General features: G+C 41.2%; 1 protein-coding gene across 2 annotated transcripts in view; it reads right to left on the bottom strand.

Moving 5' to 3' along the window:
* Positions 1-19,209: 19,209 nt before the first annotated feature.
* GPC6 (glypican 6) overlaps positions 19,210-26,797 on the bottom strand; it is a 1,232,535-nt gene continuing 1,224,947 nt past the window's right edge. For both annotated transcript variants that reach the window (XM_027557801.1, XM_027557800.1), the window contains one exon: positions 19,210-23,643. In XM_027557801.1, the coding sequence (XP_027413602.1) occupies positions 23,441-23,643 (203 nt within the window). In that variant the 3' untranslated portion in view covers positions 19,210-23,440. The remainder of the gene's footprint in view (positions 23,644-26,797) is intronic.

The following is a 26,797-nucleotide window of genomic DNA, read 5'->3' as shown; positions in this document are numbered from 1 at the left end:
GCACTTTTCTGAGTATTTAATCTCATGCTTACTCCTTAATATTTTACAAAAATGAGTAAAAAAAAAACTGAAGCAAAAAATGGCAGGGTGGTTCAAGAAGGAGGGTACATATGTATACCTATGGCTGATTCATGTTGAGGTTTGACAGAAAGCAACAAAATTCTGTAAAGCGATTATCCTTCAATTAAAAATAAATTAATTAGTAAAAAAAGCAAAAAACCTTGCAGATTAGTGCTATGATAAGTTTCACAAATTTAATACATTGAGGACAAAAATGGAAATTTGTTGAGGGTTGATGTAGCCTCGATGGAATGTAAGTGGCTCATCTCTGGGGTTAATTGTGCAGGAAAAGGCCAGAAAAAATAATAAAATTTCTGGAAATCATATCCTCAAAGATTGTGTGGGAATGGTGAGGCGTCATTAAAAATTTGAGAGTGTTTCACTGTCTGGGAATCTGTATCTGCTGTTGGATCTTTAACATCTTTGGAGATTGATTATCATTGGAATTCGAGTCAGCTGCTGTCAGGTGAATGGCAAGAGGCTAATTTTAATTGCAATCCCAAACAGACTATTCTTTTTCATCAAGTCATTAACCAGATCCAAATAAGGTCTATTTATCTAAACTGTGGTATTGAAGATTCTTGAGAGTCCCTTGCACTGCAAGGAGATCCAACCAGTCCATCCTAAAGATCATTCCTGGGTGTTCATTGGAAGGACTGGTGTTGAAGCTGAAACTCCAGTACTTTGCCCACCTGATGTGGAGAGCTGACTCATTTGAAAAGACCCTGATGCTGGGAAAGATTGAGGGCAGGAGGAGAAGGGGGCCACAGAGGATGAGATGGTTGGATGGCATCACCAACACAATGGACATGGGTTTGGGTGGACTCCGGGAGTTGGTGATGGACAGGGAGGCCTGGAGTGCTGCAGTTCATAGGGTCACAAAGAGTCAGACACGGCTGAGTGACTGAACTGAACTGATCTAAACTGTTAAACTTAAGGAAGACAACTGCTACATCCCCTACCCCTACCGTGGAGATTGTATATTTACTGAACAAAATTTAAGGAAATAAAGGCAAACATAATTAGGCCTTTTTATCACTCATCACTATTCCCAATTCAACTGACAGAAATTTGCATACTTCAGTTCAGTTCAGTCGCTCAGTCGTGTCCGACTCTTTGCGACCCCATGAATCGCAGCACACCAGGCCTCCCTGTCCATCACCAACTCCTGGAGTTTACCCAAACTCATGTCCGTCGAGTTGGTGACGCCATCCAGCCATCTCATCCTCTGTCATCCCTTCTCCTCCTGCCCCCAATCCCTCCCAGCATCAAAAAGTCCATTTCTAAAAGTAACAGGCAGGGCTGAGATCACAATCTCGGGGTCCAGCTACCACCATGTCTCTTTCGTGTTGGGTTAAATGACCAATGACCCACTAGTGAGAAACGTGGACTTCCCACCAGGGCTTCCCCTTCTTGAATGACTCAGCACTGCTGGGACTTAGGCAGTCTTCAGTCTGACTTTATCTGGGAGGAAAAAGGCACCAATAATTCATCAGTTATTTTTATTGCTACTTCTCATGACACCTCCCTACCGCCCATTCCCCCGCCCTCCACCCCTCCTCTCCCGCCTCCCTGGCTCCTGGATGGATTTTGAAAATGGGTTGTAAACAGTTCACACTTTGCCCTGGTCTCCTCTGAGCTAAAGGATCTGTGCCCTGCTGTCCCTTTCCCTTTAAGACAGGACATCCTTGGGATGCTGAGGTTGGCCCAGTTCTGCCGGTGCCACACACAGGCATCTCCTGGGTACCAGTTGCCCCAGGAACATGGGGTTTGGCATCCGGCTAGTCTTGTTTTTGAACTCACTGTCCCCTTTCTTTGCAAAGGGAAAGGATTATTTCCTTTCCAAACCTGGCAGCTTTTCCTTTGCAAACCTTAGAACTCTGCATCAGGAAGACAGGGAGGATTAAACCGCAGGAGGGCAGTAAAGAAAGAACATGGGGAGACCTCTTCCCAGCTCATCAGAAACTTAGAACAGAGCCTCCTTGCCACTCCTGCACTAAAAATGATTAGTATGTGAGAAGAGGGAAACAAGGCAAAGCAGAAGCACTTCACATCAGTGGGCAAAACATGTTTGAGATTAATCCCCATACTATAGAGGGCAGGCCATTTTTAAGTTTAAGGGCGTAAGTTTTTGAACAGTTGCTTTAACTATGTGTATTTATGGGAACACTTTCATAATCTGTTTAGATATTCTGTTGTATGTCAAGAAAGGGCCACATTTTATAAAACTGTTCAGTATTGTCACAAATAATCTTTGGTTGCAAATGACTAGCAAGTACATATGCTTCTTTTAGGAATCAACATGATCCTGGAAAAAAAAAGAGAGAGAGGGCATGGGGAGAGAGCCACAGTTGTGGGTGGGGAGACAAGAGACTGAAATCCAGCCCCAAGTCTTCCATTCGCTGGCAGAGTGATTTGTGGTAACCAACCTGACCTCTCCGAGGTTCATTCTGCCAGGTTGGCATGGGAGGAGGGGATTAAGTGATCTTCAAGACTCCACTAAACTAAAGAGGAGAAGCTGCATGATATAATTGAAAGAACACTGAACTAAGAGGCAGAAAGTTGGGTCTAAATTCTCTTTCCAACATTTATTGGTTCTAGATGTTGGCCAAACTATATATAAATATATTCTCTGACACTCGAGTTTCTTTCACAAAGCAATGTGGTGCATTATTCATAGGTTGGTTGCAAGGACTGAGTTGGGTAACTTGTGCGAAAACGCTAAAAGTGGTGCTGGCATGTAGATGTTCAACAGTCATTCACTGAATCTTCACTGGTGACTCTGAAGTTATGGTTTGTGATTATAAAAAGGAATGGAGGACTGTTTCATTTCCATGGGATTTTTGCCTTACTTACCTTCAGAAACTTTGGCTGACAAAGGCAAATAAAATGTAAAACAGAGGAAAAACTATCAAAAGGTTAAAATGAAACAAAAGGAGAGAGGAATTGATAATATCTTTTTTTTCTGAACATAATTTAATTATAGAGCAGGACATCAAATCTAGCTTGGAGTTTCTTGATAGCTAAATAAAATGTAGGAATAATACATCAGCATTTACAGTTTTGGAGGGAATGATGCTGAAGCTGAAACTCCAATACTTTGGCCACCTCATGCGAAGAGTTGACTCATTGGAAAAGACTCTGATGCTGGGAGGGATTGGGGGCAGGAGAAGAAGGGGACGACAGAGGATGAGATGGCTGGATAGCATCACTGACTCGATGGATGTGAGTCTGAGTGAACTCTGGGAGTTGGTGATGGACAGGGAGGCCTGGCAGGTTGCGATTCATGGGGTCGAAAAGAGTCGGACATGACTGAGCGACTGAACTGAACTGAACTGATTTACAGTTAGCCTTTGAACCTTTAAGAAAACATGCAACTCATGTAGAATTTGGTTTGTAGCATATAGTTGATCATGCCAGTCCTTACATCATTACAAAGGAAATGCTGATAACCTCAGGGAGTGTCTTCATCTGCAGTTTGATAATTTATTGTGAACTGAAAAACTCAAAGACGGAGTAAAGATTTTTATTCATTTGTTTTGCTTTGAGGTTCAGAGAGTGGGAAAATAAGATTGGTTTCAAAATAAAATGATAATAAACCAACATTGGTGTTAGAAATAAAGAGAAAAGAATGGATACAGATTGTGTAATGTGAATGACTTCTGCAAGAGTCAAATACACTTATATTTCCATTTAAAACTTTCAGTGTGCAATATAAAGCTTATCTAGCATATGCATTTTGTTTGTAAGACACGTCATAGACTCCTTGAGTTTAGGAATGCTAGACAGTATTTCAGCTCTATGCTTAGGGACCATTAAACAGCAAAATCACCAACAAAAAAACACAAAAATGTGAACAGCATGACACTAAATAGACTGCAAAAAGGATTGCTCTTGTTGTTGTTTAGTTGCTAAGTCATGTCCAATTCTTTTATGACAGCATGGACTGTAGCCCGCCAGACTCCTCTGTCTGTGGGGTTTCCCCGGCAAGAATACTGGAGTGGGTTGCCATTCCCTTCTCCAGGGGATCTTCCTGACTCAGGGATCGAACCCATGTCTTCTGCACTGCAGGCAGATTACACTGAGCCACCAGCGAAGACCTGCAAAATGATCTCATTTATAATCGAGGAACTGAAATGAGAGACCAGGGCATCATCTTGTTTGACCTCAGCTGGGATGTGTGCTCAAGGGACTCTTATTCTTCACTGCTCCATGCGTATGTGTGTCTGTGGGTAACTGTAGAAGTGCCTGAGTATTGATTTGGAACTAACAAGTTTTAGCAAGTATACAAATTTGCAGATATGGAATCTGCAAATCATGAAGATTGACCATGCTGAGGAGAAAGTACAAAAACATTAGCTAGGTACTTAATTCTAGTATTTAATGTAGATTTTGCAAACACCAGAGTTTGGTCTATTTGGGGCATAAAACAGCAAATGAAAGTGAAAAGATACACAATACAAAGTGAGTGAGTGGCATGTTGCATCCAATTCATATGAGAATGAAAATCACAGTTATGTTGGCAGAGCCAACAGAGGTTTCTGTTGTTTGTGTTGCTATTGTAGCTGTCGTTAACAAGACATTCCATAAAATTAGGTCATCTAAGCATAAGTCAATTTTTCACAGAGGTGAGAAGTGTGTACAACAGTGTCAAAGACTGTTCCAGAGTGAATTCCTGGTGTTAAACTCAGAATTGAATAAGCATAGCAGGAACAATTCCTGGGTCATTGGCTGGAAGAGATAGTTTGAGCTGCAATGCTTTTCTGGAGAGTTCTAGATTCTCTGGAAAGGAGAGTATCAGGGGCTCTGAGTCCTAGTTTGAAAATGTTGCTGGTGAATTTGAGGTTCTTGCTTCATGACAAAGGATTCAGAGATGAGGTAATAGGTAAGAAGTGGATTTGTTTAGGTAGAAAATTCTGCAGAGGGGTCTGGCAGGTCTATGGGGTCACAAAGAGTCGAATACAACTGAGCCATTGAACACACATGCACACATATTCCACAGACCAAGTGTGGACCATCTCAGGAGAGAGAGAGAGAGAACTTTGAAGTATGATTGGTTCGTTTTTATGGGCTGGGTAATTTCACAGGCTGATGAGTGGGAGAATATTTTAATTATTTTTGGAAAGGAGTAGAGATTTCCAGAAATTGAGCTGACACCCGCTTTTTGGGCTTTATGGTTAGGCTCAGAATGGTCATGGCTCTGCTGGGTATATCATCTAGCATGCTAATGTATTACAGTCAGCATATAATAATGCATTACAATAAGCATATAATGAGGTTCAAGGTCTATTGGAAGTCAACTCTTCCACCATCTTGGACCTCAGTTGGTTCTGACCAGTTTTTGTCATGTCCTATGGCTATATGCAGAGTACATCATGAGAAACGCTGGGCTGGAAGAAGCACAAGCTGGAATCAAGATTTCTGGGAGAAATATCAATAACCTCAGATATGCAGATGACACCACCCTTGTGGCAGAAAGTGAAGAGGAACTAAAAAGCCTCTTGATGAAAGTGAAAGAGGAGAGTGAAAAAGTTGGCTTAAAGCTCAACATTCAGAAAACGAAGATCATGGCATCTGGTCCCATCACTTCATGGGAAATAGATGGGGATACAGTGGAAACAGTGTCAGACTTTATCTTTTTGAGCTCCAAAATCACTGCAGATGGTGACTGCAGCCATGAAATTAAAAGACGCTTACTCCTTGGAAGGAAAGTTATGACCAACCTAGATAGCACATTGAAAAGCAGAGACATTACTTTGCCAACAAAGGTCCGTTTAGTCAAGGCTATCATTTTTCCTGTGATCATGTATGGATGAGAGAGTTGGACTGTGAAGAAAGCTGAGCACTGAAGAATTGATGCTTTTGAACTGTGGTGTTGGAGAAGACTCATGAGAGTCCCTTGGACTGCAAGGAGATCCAACCAGTCCATTCTAAAGGAAATCAGTCCTGGGTGTTCTTTGGAAGGAATGATGCTAAAGCTGACACTCCAGTACTTTGGCCACTTCATGCGAAGAGTTGACTCACTGGAAAACTCTCTGATGCTGGGAGGGATTGGGGGCAGGAGGAAAAGGGAACGACAGAGGATGAGATGGCTGGATGGCATCACCAACTCGATGGATGTGAGTCTGAGTGAACTCTGGGAGTTGGTGAAGGACAGGGAGGCCTGACGTACTGCGATTCATGGGGTTGCAAAGAGTTGGACATGACATGACTGAGCGACTGAACTGAACTGAACTGATGGCTATGCCATTCCTTTAAAGGTTGTGCCCTGCCCCATTTCCCTCTATTTCAAAAAGAGGGACTAGAAAGTAGGTTTAAGGGTTTAGGTGATCACCTTTTTGATGATTATAAAGAGGGAGATTACAAGCTGATTTGGGGGAGAAAGATTTCTGCTCCCAGATCTGTCTTTACCAGCTGTATATTGAATGAATGGTGTATTCGTCTCTCAGTCATGTCTGACTCTTTGTGACCCCATGGACTGTAGCCTGCCAGGCTCCTCTGTCCATGGAATTCTCTAGGCAAGAATACTGGAGTGGGTAGCCATTCCCTTCTCCAGGGCTCTTCCTGACCCAGAGATCGAACCCAGGTCTCCCACATTGCAGACAGATTCTTTACTGTCTGAGCCACCAGGGAAGCCCCACTGAATGAATATATACCTCAGAATCACGCTAGGAATTTCTTTAGGTTAAGAGGGCTTGTGCTTCTTGGGGTGGTTTAGTCACTAAGTTGTGTCTGATTAGGCTCCTCTGTCCATGGAATTCTCCAGGCAAGAATACTGGAATGGGTTGCCATTCTCTTCTCCAGGGGAGTTTCCCAACTCAGGAATCAAACTTGCGTCTCCTGTGCTGCAGGAAGATTCTTTACCAACTGAGCTACGAGGAATTAGGGCCACTACCGCCCTACATCTAGCAGTTCTTAGAACTGTATTCTCTTCCAGTTAAGGAGGCAGTTCTAAAGGCCACTCCCAAAACCACTGGACTGAATAATGACAGTGCAGGAACAAGAGCCCCCTTGCCTTCACAATTCCCTTCCTCTTCTCATCCCTCTCCAAGGCTAAGGGAGAAATTTGCTGGTTTTTTTTTTTTTTTCCCTGCCTCACTCATAGCCTTGACCCTTTCCCTTGCACACAAGCTTTTCCATATTTGGATCTTCCCATTTTGAAATAAGAAAAGACTTCTTAATAAGAACAAGGCACATTCGCTGGGAAATTAGGCGACTAGGGATCTAGAGGTACTTAACTCTTTTCCTTTTTTCATGCTTTACAACAGTGATTAACTCAGCACAGACCACCCTCCACCATTTCTTATTGCTTAATTAAGAAACATCTCAGAATTTTCTCCTTATTCGTTTCAGGCAGATTAGAAGGAAAAAAAAAATTTTTAACAGATGCTAAAGAGTCTTTCCAACGATTTGAAGATTAGGAGAATGCCTTTTATAGAGCTTCCAAAGTGTTCCCTGGCTGCTTCTGCCAGAGTTGAAAAGAATTTAGTGGCTGAGTACTTAATGAAAAAGCCAAGAATGCTCTGACAAAGAACTCCTGGGCAACTATTACTCTGGCTCCAAAGATTTATTGCAAATTAAATTTTATCCTTGTCCTTTATGATCTATCTCAGGCAGGAGGTGTAGCAACATGGTGAAATATTCTTGTCTTACATTATTAATAAAAGCACACGTTCATTAATATATGTGTACTGGCAGGAAATATGAAAAGGTGTGCTCCAGTTGGAAAGCTGGGATATCACATTGGCAACCTGGTAGGCAAAAGACAAGGTAAATACAATTCGAGTTTGGGGACAGGGTAATTACTGTCACCATCTGGTAACTCATTCTTTATCTGAGCTCAAAGCTCTTATGTGTTTTAAACGCTTATGAGGCATCTTGCTAGGCAACCAACTACAGGATTAGTTTTTAAATGTTACCGGGAAAGCTTTTCAAGATTGCCTTTGTCTAGAAGCACAATATCACATCTGGCATGATCGTGATCACTGTAAAACAGAATCTTTTAATAGTATTTATTAAGCACTTTCCAAAGATGCGTAATCACCACCATGAGTTTGGTGTTCGTAGAGTCATTAGTCAGCTCTAGCGTCAATATTTGTGGAAAAGTCAGACTCAGCGAGAAACACTTAATGAATGGAGAGCAAATACAAAACACAGCGTCCCTGCAGCCTGCTTCTTTCCCTGATGGATGGGGACTTGGTATTTCAGTCGAGCTGCCTGGCGATTTCTGAGCACTGTCTCTCAAATACTTGGCAGGAAATATCATGAGCTAAACAAGCGCAGGGCACACAGCAGCAAAGGGGGGCCTTACTGGGGGAAATGGTATTTACTGTAATGGCCACGGCTTACAAAATTGCCACATTCCACACTGGGTTAATAAAGGCTTAGGGCGAAGTGGAGAGTGAAGGGCAGTCACGCTGACAGGGAGCGTGGAGGAAATGTCAAGCACCTTCTTCTAGTCGTCGCCAAACTCTCCTCTCCCAGCCCCTCCCCATCCCCACAGCCAGAGCAGGGCTGGGGTAGAAAAGTACTGTGATTAGGCTAATTTAGCAGCTGGGATGGGATTTTCTGATAGCCTCTAGACGATGGGGTGCTGCACACACAGTAATAAATGGAAAAATTTATTGATAAAGCTGTAATTCCATCAAGAGGTTAGATGATCTTTTATGTGGGGCAAAGCCAATCTGGTTTATCTCGATGTCTTCAAGACCCCTGTGAGCTTGAATGCAAACTTTGGAGTCAATATCTTGCCTCATTCATGTCTTTAGAGTACACGGAGTTGGGGGAGAAAAAAACTCAGATCTCCTTTTGCTCAATTACTCTAGCCTGTATACATGTGCGTATGTGTGCTGTGCTCAGTCACTCAGTCGTGTCTGACTGTTTGCGGCCCTATGGAGCCCGCCAGGCTCCTCTGTCCCAGGGATTCTCCAGGCAAGAATACTGGAGTGGGTTGCCATTTGCTACTCCAGGGGATCTTCCTGACCCAGGGATTGAAGCTGGTTCTCTTGCATCTCCTGCTGTGGATTTTTTTTACCGCTGTGCCACCTTATTTGATTATATATGTGCGTATACATATGGCTTAACATATATCCTCCCAGAGCTATGCATTCTCCCCATAACCCAGGGTATGTACAGGAAATATCATCTGGAAAATCTTGGCAGAGTAAAAGCATACATGGAAATCAGATGATCACTGACTATTTTTCATGGACTGTGCCCACAGTGAAGTCCATGCTAGGTCATTATTTCAAAGGTAGGCCGCCCCCCGCCTTCACACCACTGCATGGCAGGCAGAACCTGGCCTCTGTTCAATCAGAGCTGTGTACCTCCTCAAGTAACCACACTGGGTTTCCAGCTCTGAGATTTCAACATTTTTCCTTTTTCTTTCCTGCTTTCATTGACGTATAATTGACATATAACACTGCATAAGTTTAAGGAGTACAAGGTGTTGATCTGACACACTTAAATGTTGCAAAGTGATTACTACTCTGGTGGTGGTAGAGGTTCAGTCGCTAACTCACGTCTGACTCTTGTGACCCCATAGACTGTAGCCCACCACCAGGTTCCTCTGTCCATTGGATTTCCCAGGCAAGAATATTGAAGTGGGTTGCCATTTCCTTCTTCAGGGGATCTTCCTGACCCAGGGATTGAACCCCTGTCTCCTGCATTGCAGGCAGATTCTTTACTACCACCAGGATTACCACTATAGCCTTGGCTAACACCTCCATTGTCACATAATGACCATTTTTTTGTATAATGAGAATATTTAAGACCTGTCTTTGCGAATTTCTAGTTTAAATACAGTATTATAAACTATAATCACCATGCCATATACTGCTGCTGCTGCTGCTGCTAAGTTACTTCAGTCGTGTCTGACTCTGTGCGACCCCATAGACGGCAGCCCACCAGGCTCCCCCGTCCCTGGGATTCTCCAGGCAAGAAGAACACTGGAGTGGGTTGCCATTTCCTTCTTCAATGCATGAAAGTGAAAAGTGAAAGGGAAGTCACTCAGTCGTGTTCGACTCTTAGCGACCCCATGGACTGCAGCCTACCAGGCTCCTCTGTCCATGGGATTTTTCAGACAACAGTACTGGAGTGGGGTGCCATCACTTTCTCCGATGCCATATACTAGATGTCCGGAAATTATTCATCTTTATAACTAGAAGTTTGATTAACATCTTTTGACCTACATCTCCCATTTGCCCCATCCTCAGCCTTTGCTAATCCCATTCTATTTTCTTATTTTATGAGTTCAGCTTTTTAAATTCCATGTATGTGATATGATACAGTGTTTTTCTTTTTCTGTCTGACTTACTTCACTTAGCATAATGTCCTCAAGGTCATGAGGACATCCATCCATGTTATTGGGAATGGCAGGCTTGCCTTCTTTCTCATGGCAAGCTTTCTCTTACTTCTCATGAGTAAGAGAATGGCAGGCTCGCCTTCTTTCTCATGGCGAGCTTTCTCTTACTTCTCATGAGTAATATTCTGTTGCATGCATACACCATGTTTTATCCATTCATCCATTGCTGGATACTTAGGATGTTTCCAAACATTAACTACTGTAATGACTTCAGCATTTTTCTGTATCTTCTCAATTCTACATGTATGTGACCTTGGAAGACACATTTAGCTTGTCTGTACTAAGTTTCCTCATTTGTCTAATTAGGACAATAATAGTACCTACTCTTTTAAAAGATATCTTAGTTTTAGAATAAAATGAATTAATATATGGGAAAGGATTTGACCAATTTCCTATTGTTACTATTGACATTGGTTTCATTATTCTTTTTTAAGTAGGTATTATTATTTTCTCCTTGAGGAGAGGAATATATTTTAATCAATTATAAGCCTTCCCAAACATATATCACAGTATAAATATATTAATTGAATTGAACTCATTGGCTTTATCTTGCAAGTTTTACATCATTTTTTGTGTCATATTTTTAATTTTAGTAGACACTTCCATCTTTATTTTATAGACAATGCAAACCTACACATTTATGCCCAGCTGATTTTTGAAGAATGTCTTTAGGAACACATGCTCCTACAAAACAGAGCCTAAAGAAGACTTTGAAGGGCTGACTGATTTAATCAAAGTAAGTTCTTTTCTGACAGAGGCCTTCAGTCGAAGAGGTATCTTTTTATATGTTGGGCATCAGCAGGTGGCACTTTTTATATCACACTTTGTTCTCTCTGGAACACATCCTCCCAGATGTTAAGGGAACGGCACACGGTTTTAGAAGTCCAAGGTAGCAATCTACTGGACAGTGTTGCAAGTAGTTTGTTAGAAATAATAATTAAATGAATAACATGTGTGAATGACTATGATTTGGAGTGAATTCCCATTATCTTTGTGATAACTTTATACCCATTGCGTGTGTTAGTCACTCAGTCGTGTCTGACTCTGCTACCCCATAGACTGTAGCCCACCAGGCCCCTCTGTCCACGGACTTCTCCAGGCAAGAATAATGGAGTGGGTAGCTGTTCCCTTCTCCAGGGGATCTTCCCGGGTCCAGGGATTGAACCTGGGTCTCCCACATTACAGGCAGATTTTTTTTTTTACCATCTGAGCCACCTAGGAAGCCCATTGCTTTCTTGCATTCTTATACGTTCTTTTGAGCAGGAGAGAAAAGTGAAGGGTACAATTAATGCACAGGAAATTATTGACACCACCTGAGTGAACATCATGTGTCCTGTGTGCTAGGGCAGGAGAAAGATTGAGAGCTGTGGGTTGAGAGTTATTCATCAAGAAATTGACCATGCACGTGAGTGAAGAAACAGAAGGAAATGACTGTGCTTGTTTTGGGACTGCTAAGATTGCAAACAGAGAAAACATGTCTCCAACTACATCCTTCCAGGAGCAGCAAATGGAATCAGAATGCAACTTCTAGGGCAGCCCCAACTCTCAGTGGTTTTGTTCACTGGCATATCCAGCAAAATAACTGAAGAACAGTAATTCACCTGGGATCAAGTTCCAAATATGGTCCATTCTGAGGTGATTAGAGGTGGGCATTTGTAAAGCTGAGATTATATAGTGTAATTGATGATGTCAGAGTTATTTTTGGATTCTTGATTCTGATTCCAGATGTTTTTCAATAGAAGTAGGCAGGGTGAATTTAAATGGGAAGCTTAGTTGTCAGTAATATTACCTAGTACATCTTTAGTTGGGTGGGTATTTTGAAAAATTGTAAGGTGTCATGTACCTTTGAGTGCAAATTGGTCTTGTGAATAACCATTATTCATAGCCAGGGTGATCATGTAATTTGTCATTCAGACCAGGGACACTCTCCAGAGAGGGAAAGGGGTGCTATTAATAATTACATTGGAACAACAGGTATAACTGGGACTGTCTCAAACAATTTGGGACTTTGAGACTTCTTATTTATAACTTGTGAGTGGAGAAGAGTACTCAATCATTCAACGTACACAGTCCCTCTGAGGTTTCTTGTCTTGTCTTTTTTTTTAAACCAATTCTCTTTCCACAAACCCCATTGCCTCTCTACTCCATAGTGCATGGTGAAAGCCTTTATCACATTTATCACAGCAGTTACACATTGAGCTGTTTATGAGTTTGCTCTGTATTCCCACACTTACGTTAGACTCTGCACTTCCTGGAAACAGGGCACGTGCATTTTTATCCATCTCTCTACTTACTTATTTATATTGTGGTGAAGACTACATAACATAAAATTTACCATCTTAATAATTTTTAAGTGTATATAGTACAGTACATGTGCCTTCTTGTGCAACAGGTCTTTGGAGATTTTTCATCTTGCAAAACTGAACTCTTTGAACAGCGACTCCCCTTCCCACTAGACCCCACAGTCCCTGGAAATCACCACTCATATGTCTTTTTGTGGCTGCTTTGTTTCACTCAGCATAAGCTCCTCCAGGTTCATCCACTTGGTAGCGTATGAAAGTAGTCTCTTCTTTTTTTTATGGCTGACTAGTATTCCATTGTATGTGTATACCACATTTCTTGTCCATTCATTCATTGATGAGTGTGTAGGCTGCTTCTATCTCTTGGCTATTATGAGTAATACTGCAGTGAAAGTGCAAGTGCTAATCTCTGTTCAAGGTCCCATTTTGAATCTTCTTGGGTATATACCTGAAAGTGTGCTAATGCTGAATCATGTGGTAATTCTGTATTTAGTTTTTAAAGGCATCTTTATACTCTTTTCCACAATAGTTGCACCATTTTACATTCCCACCAATAGTGCACAAGGGTTCCAATTTCTCTGCATCCTCGCTAACACTTATGATTTCTATTTTCCTTTTCTTTTTTTTTTGATAGTGGTCATCTTGAATAAGTCGCTGGTGGCTCAGATGGTAAGGAATCTGCCTGCAATGCAGGAAACCTGGGTTGGATCCCTGGGTCAGGAAGATCCCCTGGAGGAGGAAATGGCAATCCACTCTAGTATTCTTGCCTGGAGAATCCCATGGACAAAGGAGCCTGGTGGCTACAGTCCATGGGTTTGCAAAGAGTCAGACACGACTAAACAAGTAACACTTTCACTTTCATCTTACCTGTTGTGAAGTATTAGCTCATAGTTATTTTGACTTGCATTTCCTTGATGATTAATGAGGTTGAACATCTTTTCATATGCTTGTTGGCATTTCTCTGTGACTTAAGTTTTTCCTTAAATGCCATTATTTTATGTTGTCTGTAAGGTGTCTTTCATTTGAGAGGAGGCTTTCACAGTGAAGGTTCAGAATTGATCGAAATAATGTAGGAAACATCATGTGTTGCAAATGGCAATGCCACTGGATCTCTACTCTTTCTCTTGCTTCATTTTTATCTCTTCCGCTCCATTTTACCTCACTCTCCCTGCTTGTGGGCACAAGGAGGGGAAAGATTACAGGGTTCTTCCAGTACAAGAAAGACTTTGTATGTAGGGGAAGTCTTTATTTATGTCTTTCCTGGAGAAATACATTTTGCTTTCATGTTTCTCATGGCTCATGCTCTCTGTCTACTAAGACACTATTCAATGTAAAATTTTCTCTTTTCAGTTAAAGATAAAAGACCCCCAGGCTTAAAAACAAACACATGCACAGAATCTGGGCTTATCTTTGGTTATAGAAATACAGCCTGAACATGCCAATTCATATGTGATATTTCAAACAAACAAAAATCAGTGAAATCGCTATGGTGTTACCAACAAGCTTTTTAATAAAGGTGTTTGGGTGAAACTTCTTTGGTGGTTTAGTTGCTCAGTCATATCTGACTCTTGCGGCTGCATGGACTATAGCCCACCAGGCTCCTCTGTCCATGGAATTTCCCAGGCAAGAATACTGGAGTGCATCTTCCCAACCCAGGGATCAAACCCACTTCTCCTGTGTTACAGGTGGTCTCCTGCATTGCTGGTGTATTCTTTACTGACTGAGCCACCAGGGGAGCCCTGAAACTTCTTTGGGTTGATATAATTTGGGGACATCTAAGTTTTCACATGCAGGAGTTCAGTACATGCTGATCCCCAGTATGTGATTCAGGACCAGAGATGAAGTAGAAGACTCTTGGGGTATCATTCTACTGAGACCTAGCTTGGAGGATTTGCTCCTGTGTTCCTGTGGCTGAGCTACTGAGGGCTGGTTCTATAAATGAATGAGAGGTTGATAGAAGCCAGAATGACTCACAGGGAAGTCCTTAAGATTTGGTTGGATTGGGAGTGAGGGAGAGAAAAAGCAGCAAGGGGGTGAATAAACACACTAAGAGGACTTTGGCTCCACTAGGCAGTGTCTCTGATCTGTAAAATAAGGATGACTAATTCTTACCTAGTTTGTGGAGGTGTGGTGGAGATTATGAAGGAAAATAGATTCGAAAGCACCCTTGAGGGTGAAATGCTTTTTGTAAATAGAAGGCATTTTATGTCATGACAGAAAAGGAAGTAGAGTTTTGTAGGCCAACCTTTCCCTAACTTGATATTCATCTATCTTTATGAAATGTCCAAGGAGTATCTTTGAAAGAGAATAAAACCTGTGATCAGTAACCTCAATTCTCTCAGGTAAGGAAGGTGATGACCTGAGAAGGACTCCAACAATAGAAGGAGCTCTAACTCCATGAAGAAGAGAGGCACGTGGGATTCACCATCTGGTCTTTATTTTAACTGAGAAGACTATCACGAGGACTTTGATTCAGCTGGGTCTCAGTGTCATACTTTCAAGATGCAGTCAAGTCAGTCAACAAAGCAGCCAGACTACTTGTCTGTTTGATCTAACTATTGCATTGTCTTGATTCATATTTTCCATCCACTTCATTGCCTGAATGGACAACAAATTGTAGACAAGGCTAATGCATAGGAGGGCTTCCCTGATGGCTCAGTCCTAAAGAATCTAATGCAGGAGACATGGGTTTGATGGGTAGGGAAGATCCCCTGGAGAAGGGAAGGGCAACCCACTCCAGTATTCTTGCCTGGGAAATCCCATAGAGAGAGGAACCTAGCGGGCTATAGTCCATGGGGTCTCAAAAGAGTAGGACACAACTTAGCGGCTAAACAACAACAATGATGAATAGGAAGAAGCCCTGTGAGTCAAGCTAAGCCCTGTGGATGACTTGCTTTCTGTAAATATGATGTTCAAGCCAACTTGACAAATAGAGGAGGAAAGCAGATTTAGTTTTGAAAGCAGATTTAGATTTAGGACATGTTTTCCTGTCCTAGACATCAAACTTTGGTTCACAATGGCTTATAAGTTCAATACTATGCATGAAACCCAAAGTCAGTCATTTGTCTACATAGGATTTTAATTTTGCAAAAAAGGAAACAGAAAGCAAGTAAATGGTACTACATGCGTGCGAATGCATGCTTAGTCGATTCAGTCATGTCTGACGCTTTGCGGTGCTATGGACAATAGCCTGCCAGATTCCACTGTCCGTGGGATTCTCCAGGCAGGAATACTGGAGTGGGTTGCCATACCCTCCTCCAGGGGATCTTCCCGAACTAGGGATCAAATCCATGTGTCCTGTGGTTCCTGCGGCTCCTGCATTGCAGGAGGATTCTTTACTGCTGAGCCACCGGGGAAGCCCAAATGGTACTACATGTCAGAATAAAGTTTTAATATATATCCTCTGTGTAAATAAACATCTATGAATGCCTGCTCACACACTTGCTGCCAATTCTCAGAAAACCCTCAGATAATTCAAATGCACGTATAATAAAAAACTGCAGTTACCCTTACATACGGCCACTTTTCTGCCTACTTGTTACAGATCTCAGTTCCTATCGTGGCCTCGCCTGTGTCATTGGGCAAGTTAATTCATCTCACTGTGTTTAATTTTATTCAATATAAAATGAACATTTTTATTTCTATGTCATAGAGATGCTATGAAGATCAAGTACATAAAGACCTTAGCATAGTTCTTTGTTAAAATGTGCTTTAAAATACTAATAAGTGCCACCAGCAGGGCTGCAGTGTAGAGATGGGTCCTTCTGAGGTTCTGGGTTCACCAGAAGGTAAAAAACCAGGGTTTTGGCTGTTAAGCTTCGCATGGCTTCTTCAACTCTTCAACCACCTTCCACCATCCAACAGCTCACCGACTGGTCCTCAGCCACCCTCATTTTGGGGCTAAGATCCTGACATTTGCTTCTACTCTGCCAGGCAGTCCCCGTCCCCAGGTCTGCACATGGCACCGTCTTCCCATCATTAGATCACAGCCTGAGTATCACCTGGGACTCCCCTGGACCACTGGTCTCAAGGGGCATCTCCTCCTTAGTCATTAGCCAGTTTCTGTCTCAGTTCTTTTATTTTGGGCAAACTTTTTAAAAATTGTATTTATATATATTTTTTGGCTGCTCTGGGTCTTCATTGCTTCACATGGGCTTTCTCTAGTTGCAGCAAGAGGGGCCACTCTCTGGCTACAGTGTACAGGCTTCTCCCTGTCGTGGCTTCTCGTGTTGGCGGAGCATGGGTTCTAGAGCACCTGGGTTTCAGTAGTTGTGCCCACGGGCTTAGTTGCTCCTTGGCATGTGGAATCTTCCCGAACCAGGGATTGAACCCTTGTCCTCTGCATTGGCAGGTGGATTCTTAACCACTGGTCCACCAGGGAAGCCCTCTGTCTCAGTCCTTTCTGGCCTCTTGCTCTGGTACCCAGAACTGTATCTGGCATATGATTTAGTGTTTCTCACATTCTTTTTTGGAAGAATAGATGACTATTGTTGCCTAAGTCAATTTTTTTTTCTTTTATTTTAAAACTCCACAGACAGTTCCTATTGAAGAGCAGATGGCTTTATTCGAGGTAAATACTCTTCCACTCGCCTCAAATCCAATTTATTTGTCTCCTTTCTGCTTCTCTCCAAACTTGAACACTTGCTGGGTAAAATTTTCATTTACTTACTCTGCTATTTCAAGGTGTGCAAACTACAAAAGCAGGTGTCTAGTTCATCCTAGCTTTGCTGTGTCCTCCGTGAGCTGACAAAATACACTTAGCACATGTTTATATCTGCAAATAAATGTGTCTGTGGAATGGAGATGTATCTGTACTAAATGAATTGGGAATGTCTGTTTGAACAGTAAGAATTATGGCTACATCTTTCTAGCTATTTCACAAGTTAGTATTTGAAAAATCAATGTCCTCTTTCATATTTATGTGTATATTCTGACTATATCTTAGTCCCTTTATCCAAAGAGCAAATTAAAATAAATATTGTTGATAAACCTGGCTGTGGTTTTATTATTTTTTTCAAAACCCTTTGAAAGCTTTTTTTCTTTCCATGAAATTGGTTTCAGTTTATTTTCAAATAGAATTGTTATATTCTGGTTTTTAGATGGAATTATCCTGCAGTCCATTCTAAAGGAGATCAGCCCTGGGATTTCTTTGGAAGGATTGATGCTAAAGCTGAAACTCCAATACTTTGGCCACCTCATGAGAAGAGTTGACTCATTGGAAAAGACTGTGATGCTGGGAGGGATTGGGGGCAAGAGGAGAAGGGAACGACAGAGGAAGAGATGGCTGGATGGCATCACTGACTCGATGGACATGAGTCTGAGTGAACTCTGGGAGCTGGTGATGGACAGGGAGGCCTGGTGTGCTGCGATTCATGGGGTCGCAAAGATTCAGACACGACTGAGCGACTGATCTGATCCTGAAGTTAAGTGCTTACCAGGTGGTTCAATCTTAAAGAACCCTGCCTGCCAATTCAGGAGACTCTGGTTCGATTCCTGGGTCAGGAAGATCCCCTGGAGAAGGAAATGGCAACCCACTCCAGTATTCTTGCCTGGTAAATCCCATGGACAGAGGAGCCTGGTAGCCTACAGTCCATGGGGTCACATAAGAGTCAGATAGGACTTGGGGACTAAACACTACCACCATCCTAAAGTTAACTGTTTTATAGGAATCCCTTTCCTTAATAGAAGTCAACATAGTAATAATGTGAGCTAAATTGTAATGTTTAAAAATTATAATGTTGCTTACAGTGTTATATTTGTGATAACTTTATTTACATAGATTTCTTTATTTAAAAGAACATTTTTAAAATCAGTGATGTATTTGTAATAATTATGAGTAACTATAGTAAAGAATGAATACTTCCCAGATGGCCATTTTGATAACCAGTGACTGGCACCTAGAGCAGGTTTAGTGTCAAGTAAGAGTTTAATATAAGTCTGCTAAATGAATCTTTAGCATGTTATACAGTATTTAGCATCCCTGGGAGCATGGGAGCTTCCAGAAATAAAAAGGCAAGGCAATTTGCTAAATCTGGAAAAGTGTTAGTTCTTTCACATCTTATTTTCTGACATTATTTATAAAGTACTGACATCAATTCTCAAGCTACTAAATTTTATTTTAGAGAAGAAACCAACACAAAAGAAGAGAGGTATAGCATCTTCGATCAGTTCAGTTCAGTTGCTCAGTTGTGTCCAACTTTTTGCGACCCCATGGACTGCAGCATGCCAGTCTTCCCTGTCCCTCATCAACTCCCGGAGCTTGCTCAAACTCAAGATATACATTTGGAAAGCTCTAAATATTCTAAAGTTTGAAAAGTTCTTGATTTCAAATGCCAAGTGTACTTCAGTGGGTGGTGCTGATTTAACCTATGGTTCTTTTTCTTTTTTAAAATAGTGCAGCTTCTAAAATGTTCTCAAACAAAATAATTCAAGAGTTCTGAAATTTAGACTATGAAAATAATTAAGAAAATGCAGAAAGGGCACTGGTAGATTTTTAAAAACTATTTTAATACAAGATTAATAGCAATTTTCTATCCAAATCAGAAATGAAAAATCTTAACCCAAATCATATTCATTTGACAGTCACATAAAATTTTAGGTTTGATTGGTGCACACATTCGTCCTGCATATATGTTATGCATATGCACACAGAGACCTCACTACTACGCCAACTTGAGTTGTCTTTTCGTCGAAGTACCTCATTACAAGGCAATGTCAAAGATTTCAGTACCTATGCAACCTTCACTGAGGTTCAAATGGCCCCATGCTAGGCTGAGTCCCGTGCTGTAGCAAACTGTGTTATAGCAAGGCTCCAGGATGCATACAAATCAATACTGTCTTTGTAGAACTTGGCCTAAAACCAAACACTGGCTAATGTCTCCACCAAGGAGGAACACACTGCAAATTTATAAGTTATGGTCTCCTTTACTCTTCTGTTAGCAAAGCTAAACTCCTCCTCTCCTCCCCTCCTTTTTCTAAAGTTAGAAGGCAGATTTGTTAGTGACTGTAAGTAAATGAGTTTGAATTTCTGCAAGGTTTGGATAAGTCAAAACGTGCATTTGCTAACCCTCCCACCATTCCTCCAACCACCTGATAATTAGCCTTGCAAAGAGAAGTAATAAAAGAATCACAACTCAGGAATCTGCTACGGTTTTATTCCTCCTTGAGGACTTTAGTTGGTGTTCAGTGTGTAGCCAAAACATGTATGTAATGGCTAAAGAATTAAAGTAGGCTAATGTCTGCAGCAGGGAATATAAATTAAATATCAGGGTTCTGCGTCCGATAATATTTTCAGAGTGTTTGATTTACAGAATGCTACTTTTATAATGATTACTGCTTGTCAATGAATAATCATGTTTTTCAGTGTAGGCAAAGTAGTATTTTCTATCCCTTACAATTAAAGCAAGTAATGCAAGATATTGATCTGGTTAAGACACTGTAAGGGAGTCAGATTGCTAGCACTAATGCTGTTCTATGATGGCTCTAATCAAAGTCCTGACTTGACCTTCATTCAAATGAGAGAAGGTCATCATGTCTGTCCTTTAATACAGAACCATAAGCGGAGCTCGAACTCATGAATTTGCAATCTGTTCTTCTCTGCTTAAGACTTTAGCCTCTGTTTAGCTTTTGTTATAACATATACAAAGTATAATATACACCAATTACAGACGTGTATTTCTGTTAGAAAAATACATATTATAACTAAAGAACGTGTAAATAGAGGCACTTCAATAAGCTAAGTGTTTGCAGTTATGAGCATCACCCAACTGTTTCTAGCGTCCGATTTCAGTGAGTCTGTTCTTCTCTACTCATAACAGAGGTTATGATGTGATTACAGAATTTGGGGGACTTCAAAGCAAAAGAGGGCAGGTCAGGAAAAACAATGGAGTATCATCACATCCCCTATTACTATGCTAATGTGAGAGAAATTAATTTGGTGGTGCAGGAAAGGGGAAATTCCAAAATACTTACTGGAATGGGTTAACTAGAGTAAACTAATTCCCTTAGGATACAAAAAAATTCTCATGTCAAATTAGTCTAAAAAATCATATGATGGGGTGGGATGATGATAAAAAGCAGGAGTACAATTTGAATAATATTTTGACCACATCCATGTGGGTGATGACTGCTGTGGCATCATTAACTGATAGTGATGTCAGCTTTCTGCCTGGCTCATATAGTTCACTATAGCTCACCAATATGAATAATATTGATAACAAAGGTATGGAAACAAATGAAGCAGGCATTTATATATTATTGGTGTGTTTAGTGTGTACAGAACATGGGTTCACATTCATTAATATAAGGTGTATTCACATACATGCACAAAACCCTCTGGGGGGAGAAAGCTCAGGGAAAACAAGGCATTCTGATCTATTTCACAGAAAGCAATGCAGAAATATTTTTTCAAAAGGAAAGACTTGGAGCTTAAAGCTATGAAAACAAGTGATGACTCAAATATTCTGGAAAATCAAGATTGATTTAATTTGTATTGCACCTTAATTACTGGAGAAAGACAATACTGACTTCCGAACATAAAATGCAATGAGCAACATAAATAATTGGTCCTTCATAGAGATGCTTTATGTGTAATTGGTGCTGGGAAGCTGAAGTTTGGCAGTGAAATGAATGGTTTTCTAGAAGTATGGAATGCCGAATTAGATTAAGTGTTAATTTCTTAAAGATTTAAATGAAAAGATGCCACAAAGTCTCTCAGAATCCTACGTTCCATATTTTGTTAGGCATACAATAGCAAGAGATGCTTCTAAATACTTTCAGTTTTGCAAAAGTGCTCAAATATACTTAATACTATTGTGCTGCATGTGTTCTACTTAAGTGTGATGACTAAATCGATAACTAATTATAATTTTGATGAGTATGGAGATAAAAAATATCACTTATGTGTCATGACTGCCAATGGGTTAGTTAACATGTGACTGGCATACTATGGTGTCTTGAAATATTACTTTTCCCAACCCCAGAAGCATCATAGAAACCAAAAAAATAAAAAACATGGATAGCCAACTGCATTCATAAAGCCCCAGTTTGGTTTATTTTGCTTCTCTCTGTCAAGGGGAGCATCATGCCTGGCTTTGGCACACCTGGTGGAAGAGTTCGGCTATAAATCAGCCTGTTCAATTAGGACATCTCTCCAAGTGCCAAGCAGGAATCCTAGGCTGAAGGCGTTGTCCTGAAAGCAATGGTTTTGCATGAATAACACATTCCTTGCACATACAGTTTCCATGACCGGTACAGTTCTGCACACCCATGGCTCTGCCCATGAGTTAGGTACAGTGTGGAGCATCCAGGGCAAAGCACACTCATGCGAGAAAGGTGTGCCCTGGCAAACTTTTAATAAATGGACAGTTAGATACGTAAAAAGTTCTCTTTCTTGATTCTTGGTGCTCACAGATAATTGAGGAATCCCTTCTCTGAGCAGCACAAAACAAGAAGAGCTGGTTGACAAAACATTTTCGTTACAAAGGTGTGTCAACCCTGAGCTTGGAATTAAGAAGTTAAAATCTGTGATTTATATATATATAGATATAAAAATAGATGATCATACTAAGACTAAAAAAGTGAAAGAAATCTCCATGTCAATACTATATATATATATTTTTTGTCTTGACGTTTTTTGTTGTTGTGAGTTATTTTGTAAGAGAATGCCCTTGTGATGCAGAAACCAATTGACACAAAGTAAATAGTTAAAAATGAAAACTCACTTATGGATCGAATTGTTCAGCGGTTCATTAAAAGAACTCTTCTTTGGGGAGGGTATGAGCACAGGGCAGAAACATTTGATTCGTGTCAAGCCTGTGGCTAAAGCAAAGCGATTGTATTGTTGATGATTGTTTTCATTTCAGACCCTTGAGGGGGATGAATTCATGCAGGTGTCCACTAGTAACTGAAAATGAAGCAAAAAGTCTGTGCCAATTGGATACAGTGGACAGACACTGTATTATAAAGTGTATAATTAAAAGAATTAAGAAAAATGATGCCATTACTGAAATTGAAATTGGGCAAGGTAAGAGAGAGATGCTGAGCTGTAGCAAATTTTGCTCTCATAGTAAAGATGGAATTCTAAATTTACCCTCAGTACCTCCAAATCAGCTGGGGCATTGTGTGGTTAGCCTGCAAGACCTCCAAGACAACAGTGTTTTCACTACATGAAAAAAATGTCAAACTTTCTCCCCATAAGCATTTTGTAACCCTGATTTGTTACTGAAAAGCTTACACTGGGAGCTGGCTAGCAATGCCAAACTTAGGGCATTAAAGCTCTTTTATTTTTCTCTCTTGTTTGCTTCTTTGTTTCAATTGTAGTTGTCTTGGGGTTTGGCCTGATTTTGTAAGGAAAATGATCTTTTCTTCCTATTTTTTTTTTTAATGGGGGAAAAAAAAACTCACAACGTGAGATTCCTTTACTTCTGCAGCATAAAAGCAAATGAAGGTAAGAAAATCTCCTGGTACGAAAGATTTGAGTAAGAATTCTCTAGAATAAACAAGGTCCCCACAGATAGCTGAAGGAAAGAGGAAGCAGTCCAGTCTGGTGCCCGGTACTCTTTGGGAAAACAAAAAGGGAGGCAGAGTACAGTACTGCCCTCTTCTCGGAAACCGGTACGTTTTTGTGGCATGGTCCACTGTCCAGGGGTGTAAGAAAAGAAGTGAGTTGGCCGTTCAAATAGCTAAAAGGCAGTTTCATCTGACCGAAAACCCAGGATTATCTGCACAGTCTCTGCAGTGCCAGGGCGACGCAGACGAGAGATCCTGAGAGCAGGGAGGGGCCCCGCTGGGCGGCAGAAGAGTCTACTTCTCTCCGGTCGGGATCCACCGCGGGGGCCTCTGTGGTGACAAACTCAAACTCTGTCGGACACACGTCATCCATGCACCCACTGCCACTCCCCGAGCCGCTGGATTCATCGCCTGATGTGGACAGATGGAAAAAGAGTTAGAGCCAGGCCAGCAAAGAGTGGGGCACAAAAGAATTTGGGCATGTTGGTAGAAGACCCCCTCACCCCACCCCACTAGGTTTATTTTATTTATTTATTTTTAAAATTTATATGTTTATTTTAATTGGAGGCTAATTACTTCACAAGATTGTAGTGGTTTTTGCCATACATTGACATGAATCAGCCATGGGTGTACATGTGTTCCCCATCCTGAAACCCTCTCCCACCTCCCTCCCCATCCCATCCCTCAGAGTCATCCCAGTGCGCCAGCCCTGAGCACCCTGTCTCATGCATCGAACCTGGACTGGCGATCTATTTCACTTATGGTAATATACATGTTTCAATGTTATTCTCTCAAATCATCCCACCCTTGCCTTCTCCCACAGAGTCCAAAAGTCTGTTCTTTACATCTGTGTCTCTTTTGCTGTCTCGCATACAGGGTCATTGTTACCATCTTTCTAAATTCCATACATATGCATTAATATACTTTATTGGTGTTTTTCTTTAATGGACAGGTTTGTGATGGATGGGTGGACTGTATCTAAATAAAAAGCAGAGACATCACTATGCTGACAAAAGTCCATTTTATAGTCAAAGCTATGGGTTTTCCAGTAGTCATGTATGGATGTGAGAGCTGGACAAGGCTGAGCGACAAAGAACTGATGCTTTCAAACTGTGGTGCCGGAGAAGACTCTTGAGAGTCCCTTGGACAGTAGAGAGATCAAACCAGTCCATCCTAAAGGAAATGAACCCTGAATATTCACTGGAAGCACTGATGCTGAAGCTCCAATCCTTTGGCCACCTGATGCAAAGAGTCGACTTGTTTGAAAAGATATCTGAAATTATCCAACTAAAAAAACATGGGAATCTCAGATCCAGTGAGAGGCCATACCCACCATGTTGGAATCTGAAATGAATTTCATATTCTGGCCAATATTTCAATTACTTTAACAACTTTCATTCTTTGCTCATTTTCAAAACTCAGAGCCATTGTTGTCAGGAGATATCATGCTTTTAGAAAGGAATTTGAAAGGATATTTTAAAGGAAACCAATGAAGAGGAAAACCAACAATGGAAGTAAGAAATCAGAGAATGGCAGCAAGTAATTGTGGAAGGCACAGCTGGTTATTACCATTTGGGCACTTTTTCCACTGCTGTTCTCCTCCTAAGTGCAAGGATGGACTCTGACTTGACCATTGGTTGACAAACCGTGGCCTGCAGCCCTGCTACTTGTTTTTGTATGGCTCTCAAGCCTGGGCTTCCCAAGTGGCACTAGTGGTAGCGACCCTGCCTGCCAAAGCAGGAGACGCAGGAAATAAAGTTTCGATCCCTGGATTGGGACGATCCCTCGGAAGACAGCTTGGCAACCCTCTCTAGTATTCTTGGCTGGAGAATCCCATGGACAGTGGAGCCTGGCAGGTTACAGTCCATAGGTTTACAAAAAGTTGGACATGAGTGAAAACATTTAGCATGCACACACTCAAGAATGACTTTGTATAATCCCAAGAATCATTTTTATATATTCAAGTGTTTGAAAAAACACAAATGAGGAATACTATTTTGTGATATGTAAATAGTGTATATCTGAAATCTAAACCTCAGTGTCCGTATGTAAAGTTATACTGGAACACAGCCATGGTCACTCACTTATGGATTGTTTAATTCGGCATTCATTTATGGCCCTCCAAGCTGAACATATTTAATATGTGGCTATTTACAGAAAATTTTGCCATTCTCTGCTTAAAGTCAATGCCCAGGTATCCACCTAGTGTTTTCTCAGCCTGGCATCTTCCCTGCCTGCCCAAAATGCCTTCTGAGACTGCTCTATTCCCACTTCTGACCACTTGTTTCATGATTCTTACACCCTGTATCTCAGACATGGGTCTCAGGTAAGTCTCCATCCATTCATTACTGGTTGTGGTGGTTTAGTTCCTAAGTTGTGTCTGACTTTTTGCGACTGTATGGACTATAGCCCACCAGGCTCCACTGCCCATGGAATTTCCCAGGCAAGAATACTGGAGTGGGTTGCCATTTCCTTCTCCAGGGAGTCTTCCCAAACCTAGGGATTGAACCTGGGTCTCCAGCATTGACATGCAGATTCTTTTACCAACTGAGCATCCATTACTAACTATGTGAAAGTACTTATCCCCGTTTGCAACTCTATTATTTAACTCTTTGCTTTCTTGTTCCCTCCCTGAGAATGTACACTTGTTGAGGAAGGGCAGACACTTTGTATATACTGTTCATTTCTGTATCTGCATTGGCTTTAATGATCCCTGGCATACAGTAGGTGAACAATAATAATTACTTACTGAATAATTAAATATGCCTTGGACACTTTTTTCAACTTCTTTGTTTCCTCAACTCAATACCTACTGACAATAACATTTACCTTGTTGAGGATGGTGAAGACCCCCTGATAAAATGTGAGAGCGCCAAACCCAATGTGTGCAATGATGCTTGATAGGAAATATATTGTTCCTCCAGCAAAGACGACTTAGATTTTAACCTGCTGTCTTTTATTTAAGTCAGTTAGCCTCGCTAGGCTCTGCTTGTTCACCTGTGAAAATGAGAATAATCCTACCTACTTCATAGAATGGTTACAGGGTGAGATAAGTGTTATAAGTGAGATAATGTTCCTGGGAGGGCTTAGGAAACGTAGTAGTGGTAAACACAGTAATGACATTTACTATTTCCCCCATGTACTCCATGGAGTCCATTCAACAGCCCTAAATGTCTCCCTGCTGGTCTGAAATGGTGATGTATATATTGAGCTGCTCCAAGAAGACCAGTGTCATCTTGGCTGCTAGACAGTGGTACTTAAGGAAAGCCAAGGTGATGTCAGGACTCTTCCAGTACCTCCCCACTAAGCAAGGCTCAACTCAGCACAACTTTATTTATTAAAATTTTTTTTGAACTTTTTTTGGCTATATCACATGACATGCAGAATCTTAGTGCCCGGACCAGGAATTGAACCATATCCCCTATAGTAGAAGTTCGATGTCTTAACCACTGGATCAGCAGGGAAGTCCCAGTGTAATTTTTGTTTTCTTAATGAGACATCTAAAATACCACATAAGAACACTTGAATATACTATACTGGCTTCTTAACATTTTCTCTAGTTTAT

This window comes from Bos indicus x Bos taurus, chromosome 12 (assembly GCF_003369695.1).
Source record: "Bos indicus x Bos taurus breed Angus x Brahman F1 hybrid chromosome 12, Bos_hybrid_MaternalHap_v2.0, whole genome shotgun sequence".
Lineage (NCBI taxonomy): Eukaryota > Metazoa > Chordata > Mammalia > Artiodactyla > Bovidae > Bos > Bos indicus x Bos taurus.
Note: the sequence above shows the minus strand (reverse complement) of the source record. Positions and strands in the feature narration are given on the sequence as shown.